Here is a 27,148-nt window from a genome sequence, read left to right on the forward strand (position 1 = left end):
AGGGTTGGCAAACTGGGGAGAAAGGTTCTCCGGAATCGCCCAGGAGCAAGAGTAGCAGCTCCAGGGACCTTGACTCCGACGTCCCCGGGAAGCCAGAGCTCCACTTCCGCGTTTGGCATTGCTCCCCCAGGCCCCTCCTCGCACTCGGTTACGGGGTCTGCGCGCGCATGCGCCGCCACTCTGGGACTGGCCCAATTTACCCTAAACAACTAATCTGCTCCTCCCCCTCCCGCTTGGAGCGCACCATTCGCGTTTAGGGGGAGGCACCGCGCCCCGGAGTACTCAGAAACCTGCTCCCCTTCTTCAGACAGGCGGAAGACAAGTTTGCTTCAGATTTTAAAAGTTTTAAGGATACGAAGGCCTCAGCCGCCCGTCGCCGGGCGACAGCCCGAGGCTCTCGCTTTCTCCCACAGCCCCGCACTCCGCCTTTGAGGCGCGGAACAAAGTGGCACGCCCGGATCCCAGCTGATCAGCTGCTGGGCTTTGGCGGTGGCTCCCCCGGGCGAGACCATTGTGACTCCTCGGGAGGGGCGCACGCCGGGGAGGGGGCGGAGCGGCCATTGTCCGGTCAGCGCAGCCTCCGGGGGAGCGGACGGTGTTACGGAGACAGCAGGGCCCGGGGCTTCACAGCGGCCGCTGCGACTCCGGAGCCGGCGGGGGCTTCCGGTCCTTCCCCGCGCCACCGCACGGGACATCTCTCTGGCTGGGGAGCGGCGGTGGGAGCCGCCGAGGGCGTCTGTGTCCCTCCTCCCCCGCGGTCCTCGGTGCGTCCGCACGCCCCTCCTCCTCGGCTCCCTCCTTCTCCTCTCCGCGCCTCCCCGGCCCCCCCGTCTCCGCAGGCCGAGTGGTGCCGCCCGCCTCCAGCTGACCGGCCTGGAATCCCGGCTCCGAGCCCCGGACTCGCGCCCGCCCGCGCGCCCGCTCCCTCCCCCTCCCCCCGCCCTGAGCCCCCCGACGCCGCCGCCGCCACCGCCTCCTCAGAGCGGGGCCCGGGCCCAGCCGCCGCCACCGCTGCCGCCGCCGAGCTCCGCCGCCGCCGAGCACCATGGGAGACGCTGGGAGCGAGCGCAGCAAAGCGCCCAGCCTGCCGCCTCGCTGTCCCTGCGGCTTCTGGGGGTAAGTGCCCGGCTGGGTGGGGGCGGGGGCCGGGGGCGCGGACGCCAGGGCCGCCTGGGCAGGCCTCGGGGCCCGGGAGGCCGGAACCCTGGAGGCTGGGCCCATCCCGGGCCTACGGGGAGGGGGTGGGGGTCGCGTTCCGGGGAGGGGTGCCGGGCGGGGAGCTGGGGGTGGGCAGAGAAGGCCCTGCCGGGGGTGCGTTGCCACCCTTTGGGACTCGCCGGCCTGAAGCTCGGGCCCACGGGGGCCTCCCGGGCCACGGGTGAGGGGGGCAGGGCGGCGGGGAGGGATGAGGGGGCGGCGTTGACCGCTCCGGGAGGAGCAGGGGTGCCCCTTCCCTGGGCGTGTGGAAGCCAGCCCTTCCTCCCTCCCGGGGCGTGAGTTGGTGCCCAGGCACTAGGAGGGTATTTCCTCTGACTTTTTCACCTCCCCTCCTCCCAGTCCTCCGGAGACTTGCATCATCACTTCCTAGATTATATCCCAGTGCCCCATTTGCTTTTAGGAAGCCATTCACACGTCACCCGTTTGTAAAAAACCGAGTCCAGAACCAGGCTGCGGTAAAGTTGTAAGACTGCTGAGGTCTCACCTTCATGTAAAATACGTTTCGGGAGATATGTAAAATTTCCTTGTCAAAAAGGAAGAAAAAAACCACACAAAACCTGAAGTCAGCCTGGATTGGGGAATATGAGATCCAGTTTCCTCAGTTGGCTCTCAAATTCTCCTCTTTCTCAATTTAAGTAAAAATGATAAAAATGTTCACAGTGGGTAGCATATATTGTTTGGCCATCATGTGTTAAGGCGAAAAAAATGTGAGGTGGGAAATCAGCTCCCTCTTCCTCCCCCCATTACAGTTTAAATTCTCCTGGTAACACTTTAAGCTTCGTGGATTGCCACCTAACAGGTGCCTCCATCATACCACATGACTGTAGTTCTGCAGTAAGAAAGCTGGAGACTTTGAAGGCCGGCTTTTGTGATTTGAGTCCTCTTTCTCTTTTATCGTTTTGTTTTAGTTTTATTTTTTGAGAGATTCCGTGTATTTGGAGACATAGAGGCAGGAAGGAAGATTGTTTCTGGTGACGACATCTTGGGAAGAAGTATGGAAGTAGTTTCCTTTTGCTATCTCCCATATTGTAGGAATGATTAACAGAAATTAAGGGTAATTTTGGGAGTGCAGAGAAAGATTAGAAAGTGGATCTTAATGTAGACTTCTGTGGAAGTTGTCGTATCTCAAGGTTATGACAAAGAAGTAGATTTTCATTTTCTCATTTTTCTGCCTTTCTCAAAAATTTCCCTGTGGAAGGACATTAGTCAAAAATAAGTTATGGCATATGAAAAGTCCTAAAAATGTGAAAATATTTCTAGTCTTCCCTTCATTTTGATTTGAAAATAATTGGTTTGCCTGTGAAGTGCTTTCATGGACGATCTAATTCCCACAAGAATCTTGCTAGGTAGGAACAATTATCTCATTATTGGATGGGGAAACTGAGGCTTTGGGTGGATAATTTGCCCCTTCACACAGGGAGTGTAGGGTGGAGCTGGTGAGCTCTTTAGAGTGCATGGTACCATCATGTTTATGACATCAGTCTGCTGCCCTGGAAAAATCTTGTGTCACAAGCCTCAGATTGTAACTCATTGTAAAGAGATATGTCCTAAAGAAAGTCGCTGCCAGTGGCAGCTAATGCTCAGGATGTATCAGGTCTCTTCCTGGCAACACGTTTATGTCCTTCGGACTATTATCATGAATGGAATCTTTATCGAAAGACTTATATCAAGGCTTAGAAACTAAGGGAATGGAATAGCCTTTTACCTTTGTTTATTTATTTATTTTTGAGACGGAGCCCTGCTCTGTTGCCCAGGCTGGAGTGCAGTGGCATGATCTCGGCTTACTGCAGCCTGCACCTCCCGAGTTCAAGCAGTTCTCTTGCTTCAACCTCCCAAGTAGCTGGGACTACAGGTGCACACTACTGTGCCCGGCTAATTTTTGTATTTTTTAGGAGAGACGGGATTTTGCCATGTTGGCTAAGGTGGTCTCAAACTCCTGACCTCAGGTGATCTGCCTGCCTTGGACTCCCAAAGTGCTGGGATTACAGGCATGAGCCACCGCGCCCGGCCAGCCTTTTACCTTTAGCCGGTAGGGTTCTGATAATGCCAAGAGAGTTTGGTGGCAGCAGACAGGAAAAGTTACACTAATGTTGTACTTGACCTATAAGCAACCAGGGCTTCTTTTTAGATACTGTCAAGCTGATACTTTTTATGAACTGCAGTTTACCTAGCAGGAGTAGTGACCACAAAACTAATATTTTTATGGTGAAAAGTGTTCTTTTTGGTGCAATGTTTTAACCTTTCCTAAGGACGTTTGCAGACGATTGTGTAGTTTGTATTTTATACCAAAGCATAACAACATTGCTGCCTTGTTTCCATCGTATCATAACTGACTTTGGACATGTTTCCCTTACTGCATGGGCCACATTCATATTATGTTCACTGAGTAAACTTAGAATATATTTAACAGATATTTGAATGTCTGTGATATAATGGTGGGCAAGGAGGTGCTGGCCCCATACTCTGGGGCAGGGGGCACAGGGAAGTAAACTGACAGTTGCAATACATTGTACAGGTGCTGTAGGGGAGGGGCACCTACCCTAGCTGGGGTGGAGGTAGAGGAAGGTAGCCTGGAGAAAGTGACACTTTAGCCTAGACCCACAGGAAGGGTAGAAGTAGAGTATGGAAACAAATATTCCTTTCAGGCAGTGGGACTAACATGGGTGAAGGCCGGGATGTGAGCGAGAGCAGTACACATTTGAGGAACAGGTTTGTTGTGTCTGTTGATAGATTGTGAAGGCGGATCACAATCTAGAGATAAGGGGGGTCTGTTGGTAGATTGTGAAGGGCGATCACAATCTAGAGATAAGGCTGGGGAATTGAGAGGAATTGGTGATACAGGGCCCTCAGCATTGTAATGCTGAGGACTTTGGACTTTTATCCTGAGTGCAGTGAGGAGCTACTCAAAAACTTTGATCAGGGAGTGATGTATATCTATAATGTGAAAGATTATTGGTGGTTCTTGAGAATGGCTTGGGTGTGTGGTATGATTGTATGTGTCTGTATGAATGTGATGTACGTGTTTTCGTGGAATGTTGCCAAGTCCAGATTTGCCATGTGGTGGCGTGAACCAGTGTAATGGCTGGGGAGAATAGAGAAAAGTAGATAGAAGTGAAAGCCATTCAGGAGATATCTTTTGCCTTTTCCCTTCATGAAAATGAAGGTGAATATGTTCTAAAAAATTTTGTGCAGCATTGCACTCTTTGGAAGCTTTAGGTCTAAAGTCAGCTACCCAGGGCCCACACCCAGCCCTTTGCTGAGGAGCCTCTCAGCAGAATATTCTGGCTCCGGCAGACTAACGGCAGTTCCTTTAGGATTGCTGCTCTTTCCAGTGACTCAGGCTGCAGGACTTGCTGCCCAGCATTGTCCAGTCAGGACACTAATCAGTGTGGCTTGGTTGAATAGGAGAGCTTTAACTGCATTCTCTTGTGAGAATGCAGTGAAAGAAGAATGCCAAGAGGAGTGTACGATTCAAATGCATTAGTGCTTGTAACACTTAGTTTCCAGTTCTCTCCCTCTTGGCTTGTATTGTATAATTGTGTACAGGTAATTAAGTTATTTTATAGAGGCCATCTCCACTGGGAAACTTTGCTGTCATGGAAATTGTTGAATATTAACCAGTTGATAATAAAGTTGCAAGTTGTTTGTATTATATATATATTTTTTGTATTTTTTTTTTTTTGGGGAGGAAGTTTCGCTCTCATTGCCCAGGCTGGAGTGCAATGGCACGAGCTCGGCTCACCGCAACTTCTGCCTTCCGTGTTCAAGTGATTCTTCTGCCCCAGCCTCCCGAGTAGCTGGGATTACAGGCATGTGCCACCACACCCAGCTAATTTTTTAGTAGAGACGGGGGAGACTATTCTCGAACTCCCGACCTCAGGTGATCCACCCGCCTCGGCCTCCCAAAGTGTTGGGATTACCGGCATGAGCCACCGCGCCTGGCCGGTATATATTAACATCATGTTTTTAGGATTAAAACAAATTTTTCCTGGAGACATAGATTTAAAACTTTAAGTGAAATACGAACATTTTCTTGGCACATTTTAGGCATTCAGTACTCAGGCAAAAAACGTATTTGTTGATAATTGTTGTATCTGAAATGAAATAGTCAATTAGTACACTTTCTTTAGATGAAATACACACATACACCAAAACACTTTTAAACTATACAGATATAAGTGGTATTAGTTGAAGCTGCATTTTAAATTATTTAGACATTTAAAAAGTGCTGAGGTAGATTCTTCACAAATGTGAAGACCTAGAATATTACAGAAAGGAAGAAAAATAAGTATAAGAATACAGTATGTGTATTATAGGATAATAGGGTAATTAGGATGGAAGACGGAATTGTTTTCTAATTCTATTTAAGTACAGAAATATAATTACTATTGATATTTTGCTTTTACAATTGGAGATAATCTCATGATGACATATGGAAACCTTGGGAATTACTATTTTGTAAATAAGCTTAAAGCGTACTAGACATAAAAGTTCAGTCTGGTATTTAGAGAATAATGGAATAGTTAAATATGGGGCTTATTAGGTAAACTATTCATCATTTTGATTTTAAAAAATAAGCTCTTCTAACAAGTCATGACATAAAGCAAATATCACATGGGTTCATTTTCTTTAGGGAAATAGATTTTGTTAGTATTTCATTTTTATAATCATTGCTGTTGAAGCATTTTGCCTACAAACTAAATTGGCTGGATAAAAGATGTACTTTAAGATAGGGATGCGTAGAGATAAGGATAGGGGTAATCTCCTAAAATAAATTTCACTTCTGAAATCGGTACTAGTAGAAAGTTGATTGAAAACATAACATGATTTCTTTTATTCCACTTTATTTTTGGCAATCATAAGATACTGACTAGTTTAGAATCAATGTATATATTTTTTCTCTCTGAGCCCAGGCTTAGTGAATTGCTGTAGAACATCATTGTGTAGATCATCTAGCTACTGTACTTTCCTCCTCACAGTGTGTGGACTTCACACTCATTTTACCTCTTCAGTCTCAGTCTTCCAATTGTAACATGTTGCCACACTTTAACCAGCTTAACCTGGGCTTCCAAGATCATGTGAACACAGTATGAATCACTAATCAGTAGAATGTTCATTCCATTGATGTCACTACTTATCCCTTGATTGTAAAACCCCCTTAAACATTCTCTTAAAAAACAAAAAAGCTTGCTTGTGGAGTTTACTTTGCATCTTTGAGTGTTGTTTGCATCTGAAGATAAAACATGATTTAAATTAAGTATTCACTGTCGGTTCATTTATCTACTTGCCCTATTTTCCTGATTACATTTGGGGGATTCAGAAAATAGGAAATTAGTCCCTTTGATGTGATGGAACACAGGGAAATAATTTTTTTTTTAATTTAAACAAACATAGTCTTCTTTCTATTGGTTTGAGGCAATAGCTTTTTAGAGTTAGGTCCAGTTAGCATATGGCTCTTTTGGTTTTATCATCTTCTCTTCTCCATTTACCGTCTCCCACTCTTCCCCTCCCTTCCAAAATGGAAGAGGATTCTAAACTTTAAATCATACTGAAAAGTTTTGACTAAAAATCTCTTTATAATCCTTAATGGTATCAAAATTAACAGTTTTCACAAATTAACCTTTCCTTGCTCTAAAAATCAGAGAACTAACAAGCCTTTGAAAAGAATAAAGTCCTTAAAAAGAAGCCAAGAACAGTATATAAAAGATTATTTATTTAGAACAGAATACTTAGAGGGTGAGAACTAATATCATTTGGATTTTTTATTAGGTCATAGGGAGGTTCTGTCCACGCAAAGTGATGTAATATTTTGAATTCCTGCAATAGTCACAGATCAAAATTGAGGTTAAATATTGTTATTTTCTTTTTCACCCAGGCCTGGGACTGGCGGGCTGCATGGCTTTGTGGCTGAGGCTGGAAGCAGCAGAGCCTATCACAGTCCCCTCTCTTGCAAAAAAAAAAAAAAAAAAAAAAGAAATTCTTTTCTGTTTTTGAAGAAAGGTTAAGGTTGATACCGCAGCAAAGCTACTTGAAGGAAGTGATTGGTCTTGACCCAGCACTTGTAATGCAGTGCTTACAAAATCATCCAGATTCTGGCTTTTTGGATTTCATGGGACTTTGTGTCAGAGTGGTTTTCAAAAGGGGGCCTTCATTCCAACTGTGTGGATGACACTGATGTTACTCAATTTTTCTAGGGTTTCTGAGGAACAGCTGTCCTGCTCTGGGCTGGGTCCCTGTGTAACAAGATTACATTGCTGAGTGAGATATTTAAACATAAGACATTTCCTGTAAGTGTCATATGCAGAAAAGGAGGTTAAGGAACTTTATTTAAAGTGTCTTGGCTGGATGCTGTGGCTCGTGGCTGTAATCCCAGCATTTTGCGAGGCCAAGGCGGGAGGATCACTTGAGGTCAGGAGTTTGAGACCAGCCTGAACAACATGGTGAAACCCCGTCTGTACCAAAAATAAAAAAATTAACTGAGTGTGGTGGCACGCTCCTGTAGTCTCAGCTACTTGGGAGGCTGAGGCAGTAGATTCGCTTGAATCCAGGAGGCGGAGATTGTAGTGAGCTGAGATTGTGCCACTGTACTCCAGTCTGGGCAACAGAGTGAGACTCAGTCTCAAAAAAAAAAAAAAGTGTCTAATAATCAATCTAAAACTGTAATCTAGAATGGTACTGCCCAGTATGGTAGCCATTAGCTATAAGTAACAATTTAAATTCAGATTAAAGTTAAAAATTTAGTTTCTCAGTCACAGTAGCTACTTTTAAGTACTCATTAGCTCAGTAACTAGTGATTACCCTATTGAGGAACACAGGTATACAACATTTTCATCCTTCAAGAAAGTTATGTTGGACAGTGCTGTTCTAGAATGTTGACTGATGGGCAGCCAGAATTTTCAAGTCTGTTTTCTTGTGGGCTCTTTAGATCCCTTTTTTTCTTACATTCTGAAAATGAGGGACTTAGCTAATTTAGCTCTAAATTTCTTTCCAGCCCTAACATAGTTTATTTCTACTGGGAGAAGCAATGCTATTGTTAATCTAGATTACTGGGATGTGTTCCTTTGGTCAGGAATGGGAATTAACATTTCAGTAATGGGAATTAAAATGTAGTCTGTAATTTGAACCTTTTTTGAAGTGTTACTTTTGAGTCAGGCATTTTAGCTCTTTTAGCACTGTTAAACTGGCAGCCTCAGCAGCTTATACAGGGAGGTATTGGTCTAACAATCAGTTTCTTTTTGGTTCAAATAATTTTTGAAGGTACTCACCTTTTTGAAAGTTGATAGGTTGTAGATAGGCTCTAGTTAGCTTTTATGACTTTTGTGGAGGAAAAATATTTGTATTCAATATCTCATGGCAACTTTTTATATGTGATTAGGGATAAGTGCATTGGATTTTCTAGTAAATTCAGGTTACCATATATAAAGAAAGATGGGGTATATTGGAATTTCCAGCAGTAATGAGCAAAACCAAACTGATCTGTGATGCACCCAGGCTAATAGAATTACACAGGTGAATGAAAATGCATGTCATCCATGAGGCTGAGGGACAGAGCTGCAACAGTGCCGGACACCTGAAATTTTGGCTACAGCTGTTAACTCAAGGAGGGATGATGTACTAGCTAACTACATCTGTTCATTTAGCTGTACCAGATGTCCCATATCATAGGCAAGTTCGAGTTTATTGGGGCAGAAGAATGTCCTGGGAGAGGTCATTGATGCTGCTTGCTACCGCTCTGGCCTTGAATGGAAGAGGAGGGCCAAGCCACACCAGAGCATTTTGTTTCCAGGTTGTGGATAAGCTCTAGTTAGCTTTATTGATACTTTAGTAATTACCTGGCAGAGTGAGGTTGGTGATGTACTTAGGACCTTTTTGGGAGTGTCTTTTCTCATTTGTTTCTGCTGAAGTAGAGTGGTGTGGAGTAACAGCTGTTGATGTCTTATCTGCTTCTTGGACTCTTACACACTGATAAGTTGAAGTGCAGTTGCATAAAATAATCACACCCACAGCCACACTTCCTGGAAGGAGAAACATGCTGACCATTCAAGAATATCACAAATACTCTTCCTGTAGTCAGCTTCTTTGTCCAGGCACTTGGTTTTATTCATTTATTTTTTACAAGAAAGTAAAAATTTTCTGTGGCTTATGGTACCTAACTGGAAGAGTGGAGGCAGGAAGTTGGGGAACACAGAGTGGGTGGTGGGCTTTGCTGTCAATTCTGTGCTTTGAAAGCTTTTATCTATTTCAGATCATAATTTTTTAATGGCAGCCCTTTCTAGGATGCTTTCGGCAGAAAAATGTGCTGGCAAAATCATGTCCTGAAAAGATTTATGATGAGACACATAAAGTACGTTGAGTACTATAGTTATTCTTAAACTAGTCATAAGAGTATTAACTAGCAATAAATAATAAAAAATAAACCAGAGGTAGGAGAAGGTATGGTGATTTCAATGTGAGTTGCTTTTGGATTTATGATTTCTTGGTTTCTGTGCCTAAGGAGGCATGGATGGTATTGTTCTTTTCTTTTTTTTGAGACAGGGTCTCGCTCTGTCACTCAGGCTAGAGTGCAGTGGCGCGATCTTGGCTCACTGCAACCTCTGCCTCCCGGATTCAAGCCGATTCTTCCACCTCAGCCTCCCGAGTAGCTGGGACTACAGGTGCCCGCCACCACGCCCAGCTAATTTTTTGTATTTTTAGTAGAGACGGGGTTTCACCGTGTTAGCCAGGATGGTCTCAGTCTCCTGATCTCGTGATCCACCTGCCTCGGCCTCCCAAAGTGCTAGGATTACAGGTGTGAGCCACTATGCCCAGCCTGGATGGTGGTATTCTTTTTCTTCAGTTGTTGCTGAAATCTAAAAAACCAGGTTTTTCAAGTCTTTATGTGTTCGCGTGTGAAACTTTGCCTGTACAAACAAAATTTTTACATTGTTTAACTTTACTCCATGCAGTTTAGTTTGCCTTTTTCCTTTTAATATAACTTAAAGGTATTCTCTTACCAAGTGGAGAACTGTTCTGTGGACTGATCAGCGGTGGGTTTGAGCCTGTAAATAGCCACTACACTCCAGCCTGGGTAACATAATGAGACTTTGTTGCTTTAAAAAAAAAAAAAAAAAAAATGGAGGATGCCAGACTTGGTGGCTCATGCCTGTAATCCCAGCACTTTGGGTGGCTGAGGTGGGCAGATCACCTGAGGTAAGGAGTTTGAGACCAGCCTGGACAACATGGTAAAACCCCATCTCTACTAAAAATACGGAAATTAGCTGGGCTTAATAGCCTGCGCCTGTAATCCCCAGCTACTCAGGAAGCTGAAGCAGGTGAATCACTTGAATCAGGAGGTAGAGGTTGCAGTGAGCCAAGATTGCGCTACTGCACTCCAGCCTGGGCAATAGAGTGAGACTCTGGCTCGAAAAAATGAAATGAAATAAAATAAAATAAATGGAGGAGTGTTTTTGTATATTGACTCACAAAAATACTTGCATGTAGAAACTTTTTCTTTTAATTTTTTTATTGATTTGGGAGGACATGTTCATGTAGTCTCTGAGGCCTGAGTTCCCTGTTTCTGTGGATCAGTCACTGTTAACTAGCTCACCCTGTTCCCCCAACCCCATCCATGCTGTAGCACTTCCAATATGTGCTTAAACCATGCATTTTATTTGTAAGGCTGATGATCTTCTTCAGGGAATATTGAGCAGGATCTATTAAGGAACAGTTGCTTTGACTTAAATGAAAAAGTCCTTGCAACTGACAGATAAAATCTTGAGTGAAAATGTGTGGAGTACTGCATTCTTGTATAGTAGCATCTCTTTAGGGGATCTCAAAAATCCTGATCTGTGGAAGTGTATGTCCCTACAGACTGCATTTTCTTACCCTTGGTTTTAAACTTCGAGGATTATATATTCTGATAGTTGAAAGCCACCAAATTTACCTAAATAGTTTTCATTCTAAAGAAATTAGATTTTTACATTGTGCGTGTTTTTGGTTGGAGTTAGGGACAGGAAGAATAGACTGTTGGTTTTGTGTTTAAAGTTGCGGTGCAGAAAAGTCATTGGATGGAGATCTGTGTAATTTGGAGGTGTGTTGGAAGGGAAAGGACACAGAAGGTGGTCAAAGGGGAAGACTGGGGCAAGGGGGATGAGGATGGGGACACACAGAGGGAAGTAGAATGGTGGGATTATAATTGGGAATGAAGTTGCTTTGTGACCACCATCGTTTAGTCAAACTGTGAGAGGTGGTCTCATCTGTAAGGCTAGAGTAATTAATGTGAAAAGGTGGTGGTTAGGATTAATGAGATGTTCTGTCTTTTCTTGAAGTGTGGTATGTGAGTCCCCTGGGACCTTACAGGAACGTGCTAATGATCACAGGATGACAGCTGAGATACAGATTCCAAACTAAAGTTTAGTGGAAATAGCAGCAGCTTTCAGCAAAATTGGTGTTCCATAGTGTTAGAAACCCACGGGCTCTTCTGCTAAGACCATAGATACTTTCTTAGCCAGTTAAAGAAAAATGCTTCATGGTTTCTCTTTGCAGCAGGCCATGGAGACTCAACCTACCTTTCTTTTATTGGTATTGCCACAACCTGTTAATTCCATTCCTTGGGATTGATTTTTCTTCTCTCCTTTTTCCCCCATGCCTGGTGGGGAATTCAACAGTCTTGCCCATCGTCTGTTTAACTTGCTCTTCTTAGAAAAGCAACTCACACAAGCCCTTCTCTTTTAAAAGATTTTACAGTGAATACATATGGGGAAGTTACATTAGATCTTAAAGAATTTAGCAGTAGTACTTCCTGGGGCATAGGACCTTTTCTTATTTGCCGAGAGGCTGATGAAGGGCCCCCTCTCTCGTCTATCCCAAACTCCTCCAAAACTCCAAAGATGAAGGGCATACTGATCTCTTACCTCCAGAAAACCAACTGAGCCAAGTGGCTAGGCATGGGTTTTGGAATCAAAGATCTGGTTTGGAATCAAAGATGTGAGTTTACCTCTGTGTCTCTTTATCTTTAAAAAAGTAGTATCTTAGAGTTGGCTTTGAGATTTAATGAGCTCTGATGCCTCTCAAGCCCTTGCCACAGAGCCTGGTCATGGTAATTACATTTATTAAAGGCCAGCTTCCCAACTTGAAAGAAGGAGCACTGATGGCAGATTAGTAAATACAGAACTATCTTACCTCATATGGGCAATTTGCGTTTATAGTGATCTCCAGACTGATGCCACCTCATTAATTGGTGGAGTTTCTGACCAGCCTTTGGCCCCTTTGGCCATTTTGCAGAGCCAGTCCTTTTTCCAGCAAGTGTTAAGCACTCTATCGTGTGTCTTGAGCTATGCTAGGCTAGAGATACCTTGGTCTGGCTTCTGCCCTGAGAAAGCTCACAGTCTAGAAGGGGAGGTGGATCAATAAACTGACAAAACACTGTTAGAGAAGTGCTCTGGGAGATCACTGAGTATTATGAGAACTCTAATGGGCAGCTTACCTAGATGGGAACTGAGGGTGGCCAGGAGAGCTTCTCATGAGTTGGGTTTGAGTTAGGTATGAAAGACGAGCAGAAGTTAACTACATGAAGATGGTAAGGAGGGGATTTCTAGGCAGAGGGAACAGCGTGTACAGAGAGGCACAGAGGAATGGGAAAGTGTGCTGAATTAAGAGAATTTCAAACACAACTCAATATGTTAGCTGCAGTTTATGGCAGGAGGCAAGACAAACCTGGGGAGATGAGCAGGGGCCAGTTATGAAGATACTTCATTGCTGCACTGTTGAACTTAAGGATCAGGAAGCAATTGGGAAGCATTTAAAGATTTTAAACATGTATAACAGATGATATTTATAACATGTTTCAAAAAAGTTAATGTGGAGGATGCATTGGAGTGTATAGGCAGAGAGACCAGTTAGAGCAATTAAACCTTTTTGGACCATGGGTCCCTTTGGCAATCTGGTGAAGTCTGTGGACCCCTTCTGAGAATAATGCATAAAGCAAAACACCTGTGATTACAAAGGAACCCAGTTAGCCTGTGGACCATGGGAGCATGTGGACCCTGTGGACCCTAGATAAAGTAACCCTGGGAGAAGGCAGCAGTAGGGGGCTGAAAACAGTTGTAGGCTGGCAGTGGGGAATGAAGAGGGGGCTTAAGTATAAGAGTAGCGACAGATTTGGATGGCGGGGAGTGGTGGTAAAGGAGAAGAGAGGCAGCAGGGTCTGACACGGACTGCAGGGTGGAAGATGATGTCAGGTCACTTGCGGTGGGTGTAGAAGTTCCTTCACTTACAAACTCTAGATATGAAAGGTCATTTGTGAATTCATCTATTCCTAAATCCAAAGTGAAATTGGAGAAGCAACCAGTAGCGCCCTCTGTCAGTGGTATGCATTGTTTTGTTCAGTAGGAAAAAGTTTATGCTTTGGAAGTTCTTAACTTGAAGTGATTCAGTGAATCTGTACTAGAAGATGGTAATGGGTGGTGAGAGATGATTAGTTTTAGACAGGTTAGGTTTACTTTCTGGTGAATTATAGACAGCTTAAGACAGTTTCTTGCTTTGCTTTGCTTTTCTCTTCCCTTCCCTCCCCCCTCCCCTCTCTCCTCGACAGGGTCTTGTTGTGTTGCCCAGGAGGCTAGAGTGCAGTGACAGGATCATAGTTCACTGCAACCTCGAGCTCCTGGGCCTAAGTGATCCTTCTGCCTGAGCCTCTGAAGTAGCTAGGACTACAGGTGTATGCCACCACACCTGTCAAATTTTAAAGTTTTTTCGTTGTAGAGATGGGGGTCTCTCTATGTTTCTCAAGCTGGTTTTGAACCTCTGGCCTCAAGTGATCCTCCCATCTTGGCCTCCCAAAACATTGGGACGGGCATGATCCCACTACTGATGAGCGCAGGAGTTTTGACCTGCTCCATTTCTAACTTGGGTGAGTTCACTCCTCCTTTGGCAACCTGATGGTCCTTTGTTCATGGCAGGTCACCATATTGATGCTGAATTTAGTGTGGACACCTGATCAGCATAATGCAGTACTGCCCAGAACTCCTGGGCTCCAGCAGTCCACCTCAGCCTCCCAAGTAGCTGTGACTACAGGCATGCTACCATTGTATCTTTTTTTATCGTGAATTTTTTATTGAAATATAAATAATGAAAAATACATGAATCTTCAGTGTATAGCTGAATTTTCACAAAGTGAATATGCCTGTGTAACAAGAAATAGCTAACAAGAAATAGCATTTCCAGCCCCCAGGAATCCCTCTTCCTGTCCTCTTCCAGTAGCTGCTCCCTCCCTCTCCACGGTAGTCACTATCCCAATTGTACCATCACAGATTACTTACAATTTTTTTCTTCTTAGATGTTTTTCTACTTTTTAATTGAAGTATGACTTAGTTTACTGCAAACATTTCAAGTGTGTACTTTGGTAGATTAAAAAAAATAGACTTCATGGCCGGGCGTGGTGGCTCACACCTGTAATCCCAGTACTTTGGAAGGCCGAGGCAGGCAGATCACTTGAGGTCAGGAGTCAGAGACCAGCCTGGCCAACATAGTGAAACCTCGTCTCTACTAAAAAATACAAAAATTAGCTGGGCGTGGTGGCGAGCGTCTGTAGTCCCAGCTACTCGGGAGGCTGAGGCAGGAGAATCACCTGGGTGGTGGAGGCTGCAGTGAGCCAAGATCGTGCGTGCCACTGCACTTCCAGCCTGGGCGACAGAGTGACACTCCGTGTCAAAAAAAAAAAAAAAAAGAGTTCATTTTTTAAAAAGGAGTTTCAGGTTTACAACAAAATTTACTAGAAGGTAAAAAGAGAGAGTTCCCATATACCCTTTAACTGTCTACACACATCTTCTCCTGCTATCGACATCTCACATTAGTGTGGAACATTTGATAGAATTGATGAACCTGCAGTGACACATCGTTATCACTCAAAGCCTGTAGTTTGCAGTGGGATTCACTCTCGGTGGTGTATGTTCAGTGGATTTTGACAATGTATAATGAATCTACCATTATAATGTCATATAGAATATTTCACTGCCCTAAAAACCCTCTCTGCTCTGCCTATTCATCTCTCCCTTCTCTTCAACCTTTGGCAACAACTTTTCATTGTCTCCCTAATTTTGGCTTTTCCAAAATTTCATATTGTTGGAATCATACAGTATGTAGCCTTTTTGGATTGACTTCTTTTATATAGTAGTAAGCATTTAAGTTCCTTCCATGTCTTTTCATGGCTTGCTAGCTCATTTTTAGTGCTGAATAATATTCCAATAATATTCCAATGTCTGAATTATACTACAGTTTATCCACTTACCTACTGAAAGACATCTTGATTGCTTCCAAGTTTTGGCAATTATGAATAAGGCTGATAGGAACATCTGTGTGCAGGTTTTTGTGTGGACATAAATTTTCAGTTCATTTGGATACATACCAAGGAACACAACTGCTGGATCATATAAGAGTATGTTTAGTTTTGTAAGAAACTGGGAAACTCTAACAAGTGATTGTACCATTTTGCATTCCCATCAGCAGTGAATGAGAGTTCCTGTTGCTCCATATCCTTGTCAGCATTTGGTGGTGTTGAATGCTGACACTATGATGTATGATACATATGCATGTATCATTATGCATATATAATGATATATGCTCATTTTGTATGCATATATCGTTATGATATATGCGTATATGCATGTATGTTTCAAAAAAACTAGATACTACCAGTTTTCAAAAATGATTATATCAGTTTACATTCATACCACCAGTATATGAGAGTTCCAGTTAGTCCACATTTTGTCAATACTTGCTATTGATGGTCACTTTCATTTTGGTTGTATAAAGTTATTGCATTTTTCTTTTAATTTATATTTCTCTGATGACTAACAAAATAGAGCATCTTTTTTCATTGGCCATTTGGCTAAACTTTGTTGTGAGGTGCCTGTTTAAGCATTTTGCTTAAGTTTCTATTAGGTCATCTGCTTTTTTCTCATTCATTTGTAAGAGGTTTTTTTTTTTTGTTGTTGTTGTTGTTGTTGGAGATGGAGTCTCACCACTCTCTCCCAGGCTAGGGTGCAGTGACAGAGTCATGGCTCATTGCAGCCTCAACCTATGGGCTCAAGTGATCTTCCTGCCGCAGCCTCACTCTCAGGTGATCTTCCTGCCCCAGCCTCAGCTGGGACCCCAGGTGTGTGCCACCACACTCAGCTAACTTTTAAATTTTCTGTAGAGATGGGGTTTCACCATGTTGCCCAGGCTGGTCTTGAACTCCTGGGCTCAAGTGATCCTCCAGCCCCAGCCTCCCAAAGTGCTGGGATTACAGGCGTGAGCCACCGTGCCTGGCCTGTAAGAGGTTTTTTTTTTTTTTTTTTTTTTTTTTAATGTATTCTGGATGAGTCCTTTTTTGGATAGCATGTACATGTACTGCATGGTTTTGTATTATCTTAAATCCTTTTTAAAAAAAATTAGAAAATGAGTGTATTCGTATGGTAAAAAATTTAAACACACAAATGGGTATATTATGAAAAGGATGTCTCCCTCCTAGTTTTAGTCCCTTACTGGGAGACCATAGCCTTAGCCCCACTTAATCATGGTTATGTTCTTTCGAGTATGTTTCCTATTCATGTACTGATTTGTTCTTTTTTGTAACACAAATAGCATACGACACACTATTCTGGAACCACCTTGGTTTTTTTAGTTAACATATCTTGGAATTCTTTCCAAATGAGCATATACATTTCTAGCATCCTTTATAATAAATGGCAGAACAGTATTCCAGTAGGTGCATGTACCAGATTTTATGTAATCAGTTTATCTAGTTCCTTCTTGATGAGTGTTGTTATTATGCTACAAAAGTAGCATGAAATATGTTGAATTTTAGGGCTTATGGACAATCTAAGTGTGAAAATGCCTTAGGTGTCTGAATTAGGGGAGAGGATGAGCTAGGGCTTTATCATTTAGGGTGACACGAGTACGTATTGTCATAGCTGAAGCCAAGGGAGCAGGTAGAGTCACATAAGAAGTATTGTTAGATCAGTGATTCTCTGTGGGATAGAAATGGAGTTGTCAGAATCACTTTGGGAGTCTTTTCTAAAAAACACATTACTCATGCTTTCCCTAGCCCTAGTTTAGTGGGTCCATGATAAGGTTTGGATAGTTCATCCTTGACCGTTTTTCTTTCATCCCTTGAAAAAGTGTCACTTTCCTTTTGAGACCCAGTGGTATAGAGTGAAAAGATAATTAAGGATGGAACCCTGAGGAACACAGGTAGAAAAAGATGAGTTTGGAAAGAAGCTGGATACACTGAGATAGGAAATAAATCATGTGAGTATAAAGTTACTGAAACCAAAGGAGGTGATATTTCAATGAAGAAATGGCAGTAGGGTCATGCTGCAAAGAGTGGTCAAGTTAAGATGATAATTGGGACATCTCTGCTCCTTGAAGGTCCTAGAAGAACTTGAATAATGCTTTTAAAGTCATGTTTATGCCTCTCAGCAGTATTCTGGCCCAGCATGGTACCAGGGTGTGTTTTGTGAAAAATTGTTGTAATTACATCCTATGTGTACCAGAAATGAACATCTTTCATTAATGATTCATAAATCTAACCATCATGAATTGAAACTTCTCTTGAATCTATATTTTCACTTCTAGTAACACTTCCAATAATATATATGTTTTTAGGGTAGTTTTTTAAAAAACTCTTGAACTTCAACTTCTTAGTCTTCTAGGTTCTGGCAGACAAGATTGCGTTCACCTCATTTGTCTTGATATTTGACTTAATTTTGTAGACCTAACCATCTCTCTCAGCTTTTGTTTTTCTAGCAAGAAGTCCCTATTATTTAGTCTGGACTTTGATTCCTGTAAATATTCAGATGTCTTTTCTGAAGTCTTTCCAATTGTATGTTATGTCTTTTTGAAGTGCATCTGTGTTGCTGAAAAGATACTAATATTCATATTCCCTGTCTCTCCCCCTCCCCCATATAGGTTGGGATGTCATAGAAAGAAGGCATTCACATGGGAGATAATGAAATGTATTTCTTAAGAAAAGCTCAGTACATATATATATATATATATATATATATATATTTAGGAAAAATTAGGTGAAGTATGAGGTAAGATGAGGGGACAGACTTCTTGGCTGATACTGGTTCATGACATGTGCTGTATGTGTCAATATGACACGAGAAGAAAGGACATATTGGAATTATTAGAGGAGACAGTGAGGATTAAGGGCAAGTAGTAGTTTTCAGATATTCTCAAAATCTTATTTTGCTGTGTGTGATTTTCTGTAAACATTCTTCAGTGTATTTTGCTATGTAACTGCTCTGTTGTGACTTTAGGGAATTTTAAACATTTCAGCATTGGAACTGTGTAATCAAAGACAATGGGTCCTTTTAATGTATAGATAGGCTTTTTTTTTTTTTTTTTTTTTTTTTTTTGAGGTAGAATTTCGCTCTTGTTGCCCAGGCTGGAGTGCGATGGTGCAATCTTGGCTCACTGCAACCTCCGCCTCCCAGGTTCAAGCGATTGTCCTGCGTCAGCCTCCCGAGCAGCTGGGATTACAGGCATGTGCCACCACACCCGCTAACTTTTTTGTATTTTTAATAGAGACAGGGTTTCTCCATGTTATCAGGCTGGTCTCGAACTCCTGACCTCAGGTGATCCGCCCACCTCGGCCTCCCAAAGTGCTGGGATTACAGGTGTGAGCCATCATGCCCAGTCGATAGGCTGTTATTAAAGAACAACAAATATAGAGAAGAGCGTGTATACCAATATGCTAAATATACACAAAAATACACTTTAAGTTTGTTTAAAATTATATTGATACAATTTAAATAGTGTCATAAATATTACGGCAACTTGATGTTGCTTTATTTTAGAATATCCCTGGAGGCCTTTGAGGTTGAAGCTGTTTTGATTTCACACCCTTCTGTTTTAAAACATAGGGACCGACAGGGAGACCCAGGACTGCGATCTGGGTGGTGCTACATTTGTAGACAAGGAAAACTTGCTGTATTTTAACCCAGAAACATGAGAAAGTTTGTTCTTGAACTTCTAGCTCAGATTTAGATGCATCTTTGAAGTGCTGATGTTTGGCTTATCTGAAGCTTTGGGATTGTCATTTTCTAGTTATGAAGGGATTGAAAGTTTTTTGCAGGTGGAAGGTAAAGTTGTTATTTTGTTCCTCAAATTTTTTTTTGCTTAATTTAAAAAATATTGAGATATAATTCACATACCATAAATTTCATCCTTTTGGAGTGTATAACTGTGTGGTTTTTAGTCTCTTCACAAAGTTACACAACCATCACTACTGTCTTAATTCCAGACAATTTCATCACTTCATAAAGAAATCTCATACCCAATAGGAGTCACTTCTCCCCTCAGCTCCTGCTAACCATGAATCTACTTTCTGGTTCTATGGATTTGCCAGTTTTGGACATTTCATATAAGTGAAATCATACCATATATGACCTTTTGTGTCCAGCTTCTTTGACTTAGCATAACCTTTTCAAGGTTCTTCCATGTTGTAGTGTACTTCATGTCTTTTTGTGGCTGTATAGTATTCCATTGTGTGGATATACCACATTTTGTTTATCTGTTCATCAGCTGATGGATAATGAGTTGTTTCAGGTTTTTGGCTACTATGAATAATACTGCTGTGAGCATTTGTTTACAAGTTTTTGTGTGAACACCTGTTTTCACTTCTCTTATTTGAATACCTAGGAGGGGAATTCCAGGATGATATGGTAACTCTGTTTAATTTTTGAGTAAACTACCACCCTGTTTTCCTGAGCAACTACATTATTTTACATTCCTACCAGCAATGTATGAAGACTCCAGTTTCTTCACATCTTCGCCAATACTTGTCATTGCTGCTCTTTTTGATTATAGCCAACCTAGTGGCATCTCCATTGTGTTTTGATTTGCATTTCCTTAATGACTAATGATGTTGAGTATCATTAAATATGCCCATTGACCATTTGTGTATCTACTTTGAAAAAATGTCTGTTGAAATACTTTGCATGTTTTATTTTTTTTTTTTTTTTTTTTTTTTTTTTTTTTTTTTGGAGACGGAGTCTCGCTCTGTCACCCAGGCTGGAGTGCAGTGGCGCAGTCTCGGCTCACTGCAAGCTCCGCCTCCCGGGTTCACGCCATTCTCCTGTCTCAGCCTCTCCGAGTAGCTGGGACTACAGGCGCCCGCCACCACGCCCGGCTAATTTTTCTGTATTTTTAGTAGAGACGGGGTTTCACCGTGGTCTCGATCTCCTGACCTTGTGATCCGCCCGCCTCGGCCTCCCAAAGTGCTGGGATTACAAGCGTGAGCCACCGCGCCCGGCCCTTTGCATGTTTTAAAATTGAGTTATATGCCTTTTTATTTGCAAGTTGTAAAATTTCTTTCTTTTTTTTTTTTTTTAAGACAGAGTCTCACTCCGTCACCCAGGCTGGAGTGCAGTGGCATGATCTCAGCTCACTGCAACTTCCGCCTCCCAGGTTCAAGCGATTCTCCTGCCTCAGCCTCCTGAGTAGCTGGGACTACAGGCGTGTGCCACCATGCCTAGCTAATTTTTTGTATTTTTAGTAGAGACGGGGTTTCACCGCGTTAGCTGGGATGGTCTCAATCTCCTGACCTCGTGATCTGCCTGCCTTGGCCTCCCAAAATGCTGGGATAACAGGCGTGAGCCACCGCGCCTGGCTAGTTATTTGTTTTTTGTTGTTGTTGTTGTTGTTTTGTTGTTGTCTTTTTTTTTTTTGAGACAGAGTCTTGCTCTGTCGCCAGGCTGGAGTGCAGTGGCGTGATCTCGGCTCTCTGCAAGCTCTGCCTCTCGGGTTCATGCGATTCTCCTGCCTCAGCCTCCCGAGTAGCTGGGACTACAGGCGTGTGCCACTACACCTGGGTAATTTTTGTATTTTTAGTAGAGACGGGGTGTCATCATGCTGGCCAGGATGATCTCGATCTCTTGACCTCGTGATCCACCCACCTCCGCCTCCCAAAGTGCTGGGATTACAGGCTTGAGCCACCGCGCCCGGCCGTAAGTTGTAAAATTTGTGTATTCTGGTTACTAGTTATTTATCAGATACAGGATTTGCAAATTTCTTTCCCATTTTGTAGGTGGTGGTTTCACGTTTTTTTGGGATGTGTCCTTTAGAGCACAAAAGTTTTAATTTTGATGAATTCTTATTTATCTTTTTGTTGTTTTTGCTTGTGCTTTTGGTATCATATCTGAGAAAACTTTACCTAATTCAAGGTCATAAATATTTACACTATGTTTTCTCTAATAGTTTTACAGTTTTAGCTCTTATTTTACATTTAAGTTGGTTATCTATTTTTTTTTTGAGATGGAGTTTCGCTCTCATTGCCCAAGCTGGAGTGCAGTGGCGCGATCTCGGCTCACTGCAACCTCCGCCTTCCGGGTTCAAGGCGAGTCTCCTGCCTCAGCCCCCAAAATAGCTGGGCCTACAGGGACACACCACCTTGCCTGGCTAATTTTTTGTATTTTTGGTAGAGATGGGGTTTCACCATGTTGCTCAGGCTGGTCTTGAACTCTTGAGCTCAAGCAATCTGCCTGCCTCAGGCTCTGAAAGTGCTGGGATTACAGACATGCCCCACCACACCTGGCCAATTTTATTTCATTAATCTATAATGTCTGTCTTTATGCCAATGTCACATTGTCTTGAGTACTTCCTTTGTAATAGGTTTTGAAACCAGGAATTGTGTGACTTCTACAATTTCATTCTTCATCAAGAGTGTTTTGGCTGTTTTGGGTCCTTTGAAATTACATATGAATTTTCGGATCACATTGTCAGCTTCTGCAAAGAAGCCAACTTGGAGTTTGGTAGGGGTTGCGTTGCATCTCCAGATGAATTTGGGGAATGTCTCCATATTAACAATATTTAGTCTTCCTATCCTTGAACATGGAATATCTTTTCATTTATCTGTCTTCAGTTCTTTCAACAACATTTTGTAGTTTTCACTGTACAGTGATCTGGTCTTTTGCTTTCCAAAACCAGAAACTCTTTTTTAAATTGAAGGTTTCCTAAGACTTTTGGGGAGGCAGTTCTGCTAAACAAACACAAAAGAGAAAAAACAGAGATAACAGGAAGATTAATTATTTTAATAATAAAGCAAGGGACCAATTTATTAAAATTTTTTAGAATATGCTTTGTAACCATAATGCTTGAATCTGTTATACATTTGTCTCAGACCAGAAGTTCCCCTTTGTGACTTCAAGATACTTGAGAAACAATCAGTAATCAGTTAATGGGTTGCTGGGTTATAGAAAAATCAACACAGAGGAAATTTAGAGATCTTGGGTAAATATTTCACTTTAGTTATGAAAGAGGGTAGTGAATGAAAGAGGGTATTTTAAGAAGGGTTTCCGGATAAGTTTCAGTTCTTTGAGTAATAGCTTTATGGAAAGAGAGACTATTTCTCTAGTATCTGATTTTCTCCTCCCCCATAACATTTTATCATGAGAAATCAAGAATTGTACATCCATTTATTTACTACCTAGATTCTGTAATATTTTACTTTATTTGCTTTCTATCCTTCTATCCATCTATTAATCTTATTTTTTATTTTCCAAGTAAATTGTAGACTCAATACATTTACCCTTCTGTACTTCAGCGTGCATATCATTAACTAGAGTTTAACATTTGTTTTTAAGTTTTATTTTGTTTTGTTTTTGAGACGGAGTCTTGCTCTGTCGCCCAGGCTGAAGTGCAGTGGCGTGAACTCGGCTCACTGCAAGCTCTGCCTCCCAGGTTCACACCATTCCCCTGCCTCAGCCTCCCGAGTAGCTGGGACTACAGGAGCCCGCCACCATGCCTGGCTAACTTTTTTGTATTTTTAGTAGAGACGGGGTTTCACTGTGTTAGCCAGGATGGTCTCGATCTCCTCACCTTGTGATCTGCCAGCCTCGGCCTCCCAAAGTGCTGGGATTACAGGCGTGAGCCACTGTGCCCAGCCTGTTTTTAAGTTTTGGAGTACAATTTATATACAGTGAAAAACACATCTCTCAAGCATAGTATTCAGTGAGTTTTGACAAATGCATATACCTGTATGTCTTAGTTTGGGCTACTATAACAAAATACTTGGGTAATTTATAAGCAGTGTAAATTTATTGCTCATAGTTCTGGAGGGCAAGGTCAAGGTACTGGCAGATTCAGTGTCCGATGAGGGCCCATTCCTTATAGGTGGCACCGTTTTGCTGTGTCCTTATGTGGCGGAAGGGTCTAAGGTGCTCTCTTCATCCTCTTTTATATAAAGGTACTAATTCCATTGATGAGGGTGATGCCTTAATAACTTAGTTACCTCCCAGAAGCCCCACTTCTTTATACTATCACATTCGGTATTAGGTTCCAACAAATGAATTTTGGGGAGGACACCAACATTGAGACCGTAGTACTCCGTAACCCAAACCTTTACCAAGAGATATACTATGTAATGCTACTCTTGCTCCAGAAAGGTTCCTCATGCCCCTTCCTAGTCAGGCTGGTCCCTTCTGCTGTTCTCGTACCCTATCAGGCAGCCATGGTCCTGATTTTTTTCCCCATCATAGATTAGTTTTGCCTGTTTTGAAAGTCGTATAAATGGAGTCATATGCTGTGTGCATTATGTACTCTTTGACACAGTGTAATGTTTTTGATATTAGTGTTGTATGAATCAGTTCGTTCATCTTTATTGTTGCATACTTTAAATAGCATTATTTCATTGTATAACTATACAACCAGTTTCTCTATTCTCCTGTTTATATATACCTTAATTTGCTTTTTAAATAATAATAATAGTACTATAAAAATCACTTATCAGCAAACACCCTTACTTGACATCAAGAAAAGGACTAGAATAGATTGGAATTTTCTTAGATAACTTTATAGTTCATCCTTGCTTTTTTAGTTGCCTTAATTTTTTTTTTTTTTTTTTTTTGCTCTTCTGCAATTCGGTGTTTTATTCTTTCCAAATCTCAGGCTTATGCACAAGATGGAAGAGCACTGTTAAAATAAAAAATGGACCTAAAGTGGCTTGGCTGACGTGGCTAGCTGGCCACTGAGCCGCGGGTCCCGGGTCCCACCCTGCTGTGGGGGGAGTCCCTGGGCCCTCTTGGCACTGTGTGGCCTGTGTGCACCCCAGGTGACCAGGCACCGGGACCCCTGCAAGGCAGAGCAACAGGGCAGGGGTTGGCCCTGGCGGGGAGTGTCTCCAGCTGCCGCGCACCCGCAGCAGCCCGTTGTCCCCTCCCAGGCCAGCTGGTCTTGCAGCCGTCCTGGCAGAGCTGGGGGCAGAGCCCGTAGTTGCCTTAATTTTATTTTTAGAGTTTGGGAGATACCCTGGCCCTATGAGCATCCCAATTTTAAATAATCTCATTCATTATGTTGTGATTTCTACTACAGGATGATCTTTTAAATCTTAATTTCTCTGGGTGTGGTGGCTCACGCCTGTAATCCCAGCACATTGGGAGGCCGAGGTGGGCAGATCACTTGAGGTCAGGAGTTTGATACCAGCCTGGCCAACATAGCAAAACCCCGTGTCTACTAAAAATACAAAAATTAGCCAGGCGTGGTGGTGTGTGCCTGTAATGCCAGCTGCTCAGGAGGTTGAGGCACGAGAATTGCTTGAACCCAGGAGGTGGAGGTTCCAGTGAGCTGAGATTGTGCCACTGCACTCCAGCCTGAGCAACAGAGTGAAACTGTTTCAAAAAAAAAAAACTTAATTTCTTAAGCTCACTGTGCCTTGACTATTCAGGTGATTTTTTTTTTTTTTTTTTAAGTATTCCTAGCTGAGTGTGGTAGCTCATGCCTGTAATCCCAGCACTTTGGGAGGCTGAGGCAGTCGGATCACGAGGTAAGGAGATGGAGACCATCCTGGCTAACACGGTGAAACCCCATCTCTACTAAAAAATACAAAAAAATTAGCCGGGCGTGGTGGCAGTCACCTGTAGTCCCAGCTACTTGGGAGGCTGAGGCGGGAGAATGGCTTGAACCTGGGAGGCAGAGCTTGCAGAGAGCCGAGATCGCGCCACTGCACTCCATCCAGCCTGGATGACAGAGCGAGACTCCATCTCAAAAAAAAAAAGAGTGTTCCTGTCTTTGCTTGTTACACAGTTTTGTAAAATCCTATCTGTTTCTCTGAAGCTGAAATCAGATCTGAGAGCTAATAGGAGAGTTTTGTTTTGAGAACTATGTGGTCCACATTATTCCTGTTGAGAGACCAGTGTTTGCTTAATGGCTTGAGCCTGTTTTTGCAATTACTCAGCATTTTCCTCACTAAAAAACCTTTAATATACTCAACAATCATTGGTAAATGAGACCTCTTTTTCTTTTCTTTTCTAGGTCAGACATTGCATATTCTTTTAACATTTCCAGCACTCTGATAGTTTTCTGTCCTTGTGTATCCTTGTAGTTCCTAAAAAAAAAAAAAAAAAAAAAGCTAATTTGAACATATTCTCAAAGTTAATAAATACTAACAAATGCTGAATACAATAAGATTATTTCTTTTCTATTGTTTTCTTTTTTTGAGGGGCAGTCTCACTTTGTTGCCCAGGCTGGAGTGCAATGGTGTGATCTTGGCTCACTGTCACCTCCACCCCTTGGGCTCAAGTGATCCTCCCACCTCAGCCTCCTGAGCAGCTGGGACCACAAGACCACCACGCCTGGCTTTTTTTCTTTTTTTCTCCTTTTTTTTTTGTGAAGACAGGGTTTTGCCAGTTGCGCAGGCTGCTCTTGAACTCTTGGGCTCCAGTGATCTGCCCGCCTCGACCCCCTAAAGTGTTGGGATTACAGGCGTGAGCCACTGCATCTGGCCAAGATTGATGATTCTTTCTTTCTGTCTGTCTTTCCTTATCTTTCTGTCTTTCCTTGTCTTTCTTTCCTTCTCTGTCTTTCTTGTCTTTCTTTCTTTCTTGTCTTGCCCTGTTGCCCAGGCTGGAGTGCAGTGGCACAATCTTGGCTCACTGCAAGCTCCGCCTCCCAGGTTCACGCCATTCTCCTGCCTCAGGCTCCCGAGTAGCTGGGACTACAGGCGCCCGCCACCACGCCCGGCTAATTTTTTGTAGTTTTAGTAGCGATGGGGTTTCACCATGTTAGCCAGGATGGTCTTGACCTCCTGACCTCGTGATCTGCCCGCCTTGGCCTCCCAAAGTGCTGGGATTACAGGCGTGAGCCACTGCACCTGGCCAAGTTTTTTTCTTTTTTAAGTGAAACAGTGTTTAGGCTATTGGTGCGGTGAAAGGCCTGAAAGCTGGAGCTGTGGTCTGCTGGCTGAGGTTCTGCTTACTTGTTGCTTCTGAACAAACCACTTTAACACTTAGGATCTTAAAAAGCAATTATCGGCTGGGCGCGGTGGCTTACTCCTGTAATCCCAGCACTTTGGGAGGCTGAGGTGGGCGGATCACGAAGTCAGGAGATCGAGACCATCCTGGCTAACAGGGTGGAACTCTGTCTCTACTAAAAAAAAAAAAAAAAATACAAAAAATTAGCCAGGCATGGTGGCGGGCGCCTGTAGTCCCAGCTACTCGGGAGGCTGAGGCAAGAGAATGGCATGAACCCAGAAGGTGGAGCTTGCAGTGAGCCGAGATCGCGCTACTGCACTCCAGCCTGGGTGACAGAGTGAGACTCTGTCTCAAAAAAAAAAAAAAAAAAAAAAAAAAATTATCATCTCTCACAGTTGATGGGCTCAGTTGGAGACTGGCATAGCATCACTTCTACCATATTCTGTGGTCAAAGCAGTTACGGAGCCTGCCCAGATTCTTTTTTTTTTTTTTTTTTTATTATACTTTAGGGTTTTAGGGTACATGTGCACATTGTGCAGGTTTGTTACATATGTATCCATGTGCCATGTTGATTTCCTGCACCCATTAACTCGTCATTTAGCATTAGGTGTATCTCCTAATGCTGTCCCTCCCCCCTCCCCCCATCCCACAACAGTCCCCGGAGTGTGATGTTCCCCTTCCTGTGTCCATGAGTTCTCATTGTTCAATTCCCACCTATG

General features: G+C 42.8%; 1 protein-coding gene across 9 annotated transcripts in view; it reads left to right on the top strand.

The window, feature by feature from the left end:
• The first annotated feature begins 559 nt into the window (after window positions 1-559).
• The window catches only part of ZFAND3 (zinc finger AN1-type containing 3), a 376,418-nt gene continuing 349,829 nt past the window's right edge, over window positions 560-27,148 (top strand). For 8 of the 9 annotated variants that reach the window (XM_055264609.2, XM_063632317.1, XM_055264605.2 and 5 more), the window contains exon 1: window positions 763-1,116. In XM_055264609.2, the coding sequence (XP_055120584.1) occupies window positions 1,046-1,116 (71 nt within the window). In that variant the 5' untranslated portion in view covers window positions 763-1,045. Of the gene's footprint in view, window positions 1,117-27,148 lie in introns of all 9 variants that reach the window. The other variant, XM_055264607.2, reaches the window with a different exon arrangement.

The sequence above is a fragment of the Symphalangus syndactylus genome, chromosome 23 (assembly GCF_028878055.3).
Source record: "Symphalangus syndactylus isolate Jambi chromosome 23, NHGRI_mSymSyn1-v2.1_pri, whole genome shotgun sequence".
NCBI lineage: Eukaryota > Metazoa > Chordata > Mammalia > Primates > Hylobatidae > Symphalangus > Symphalangus syndactylus.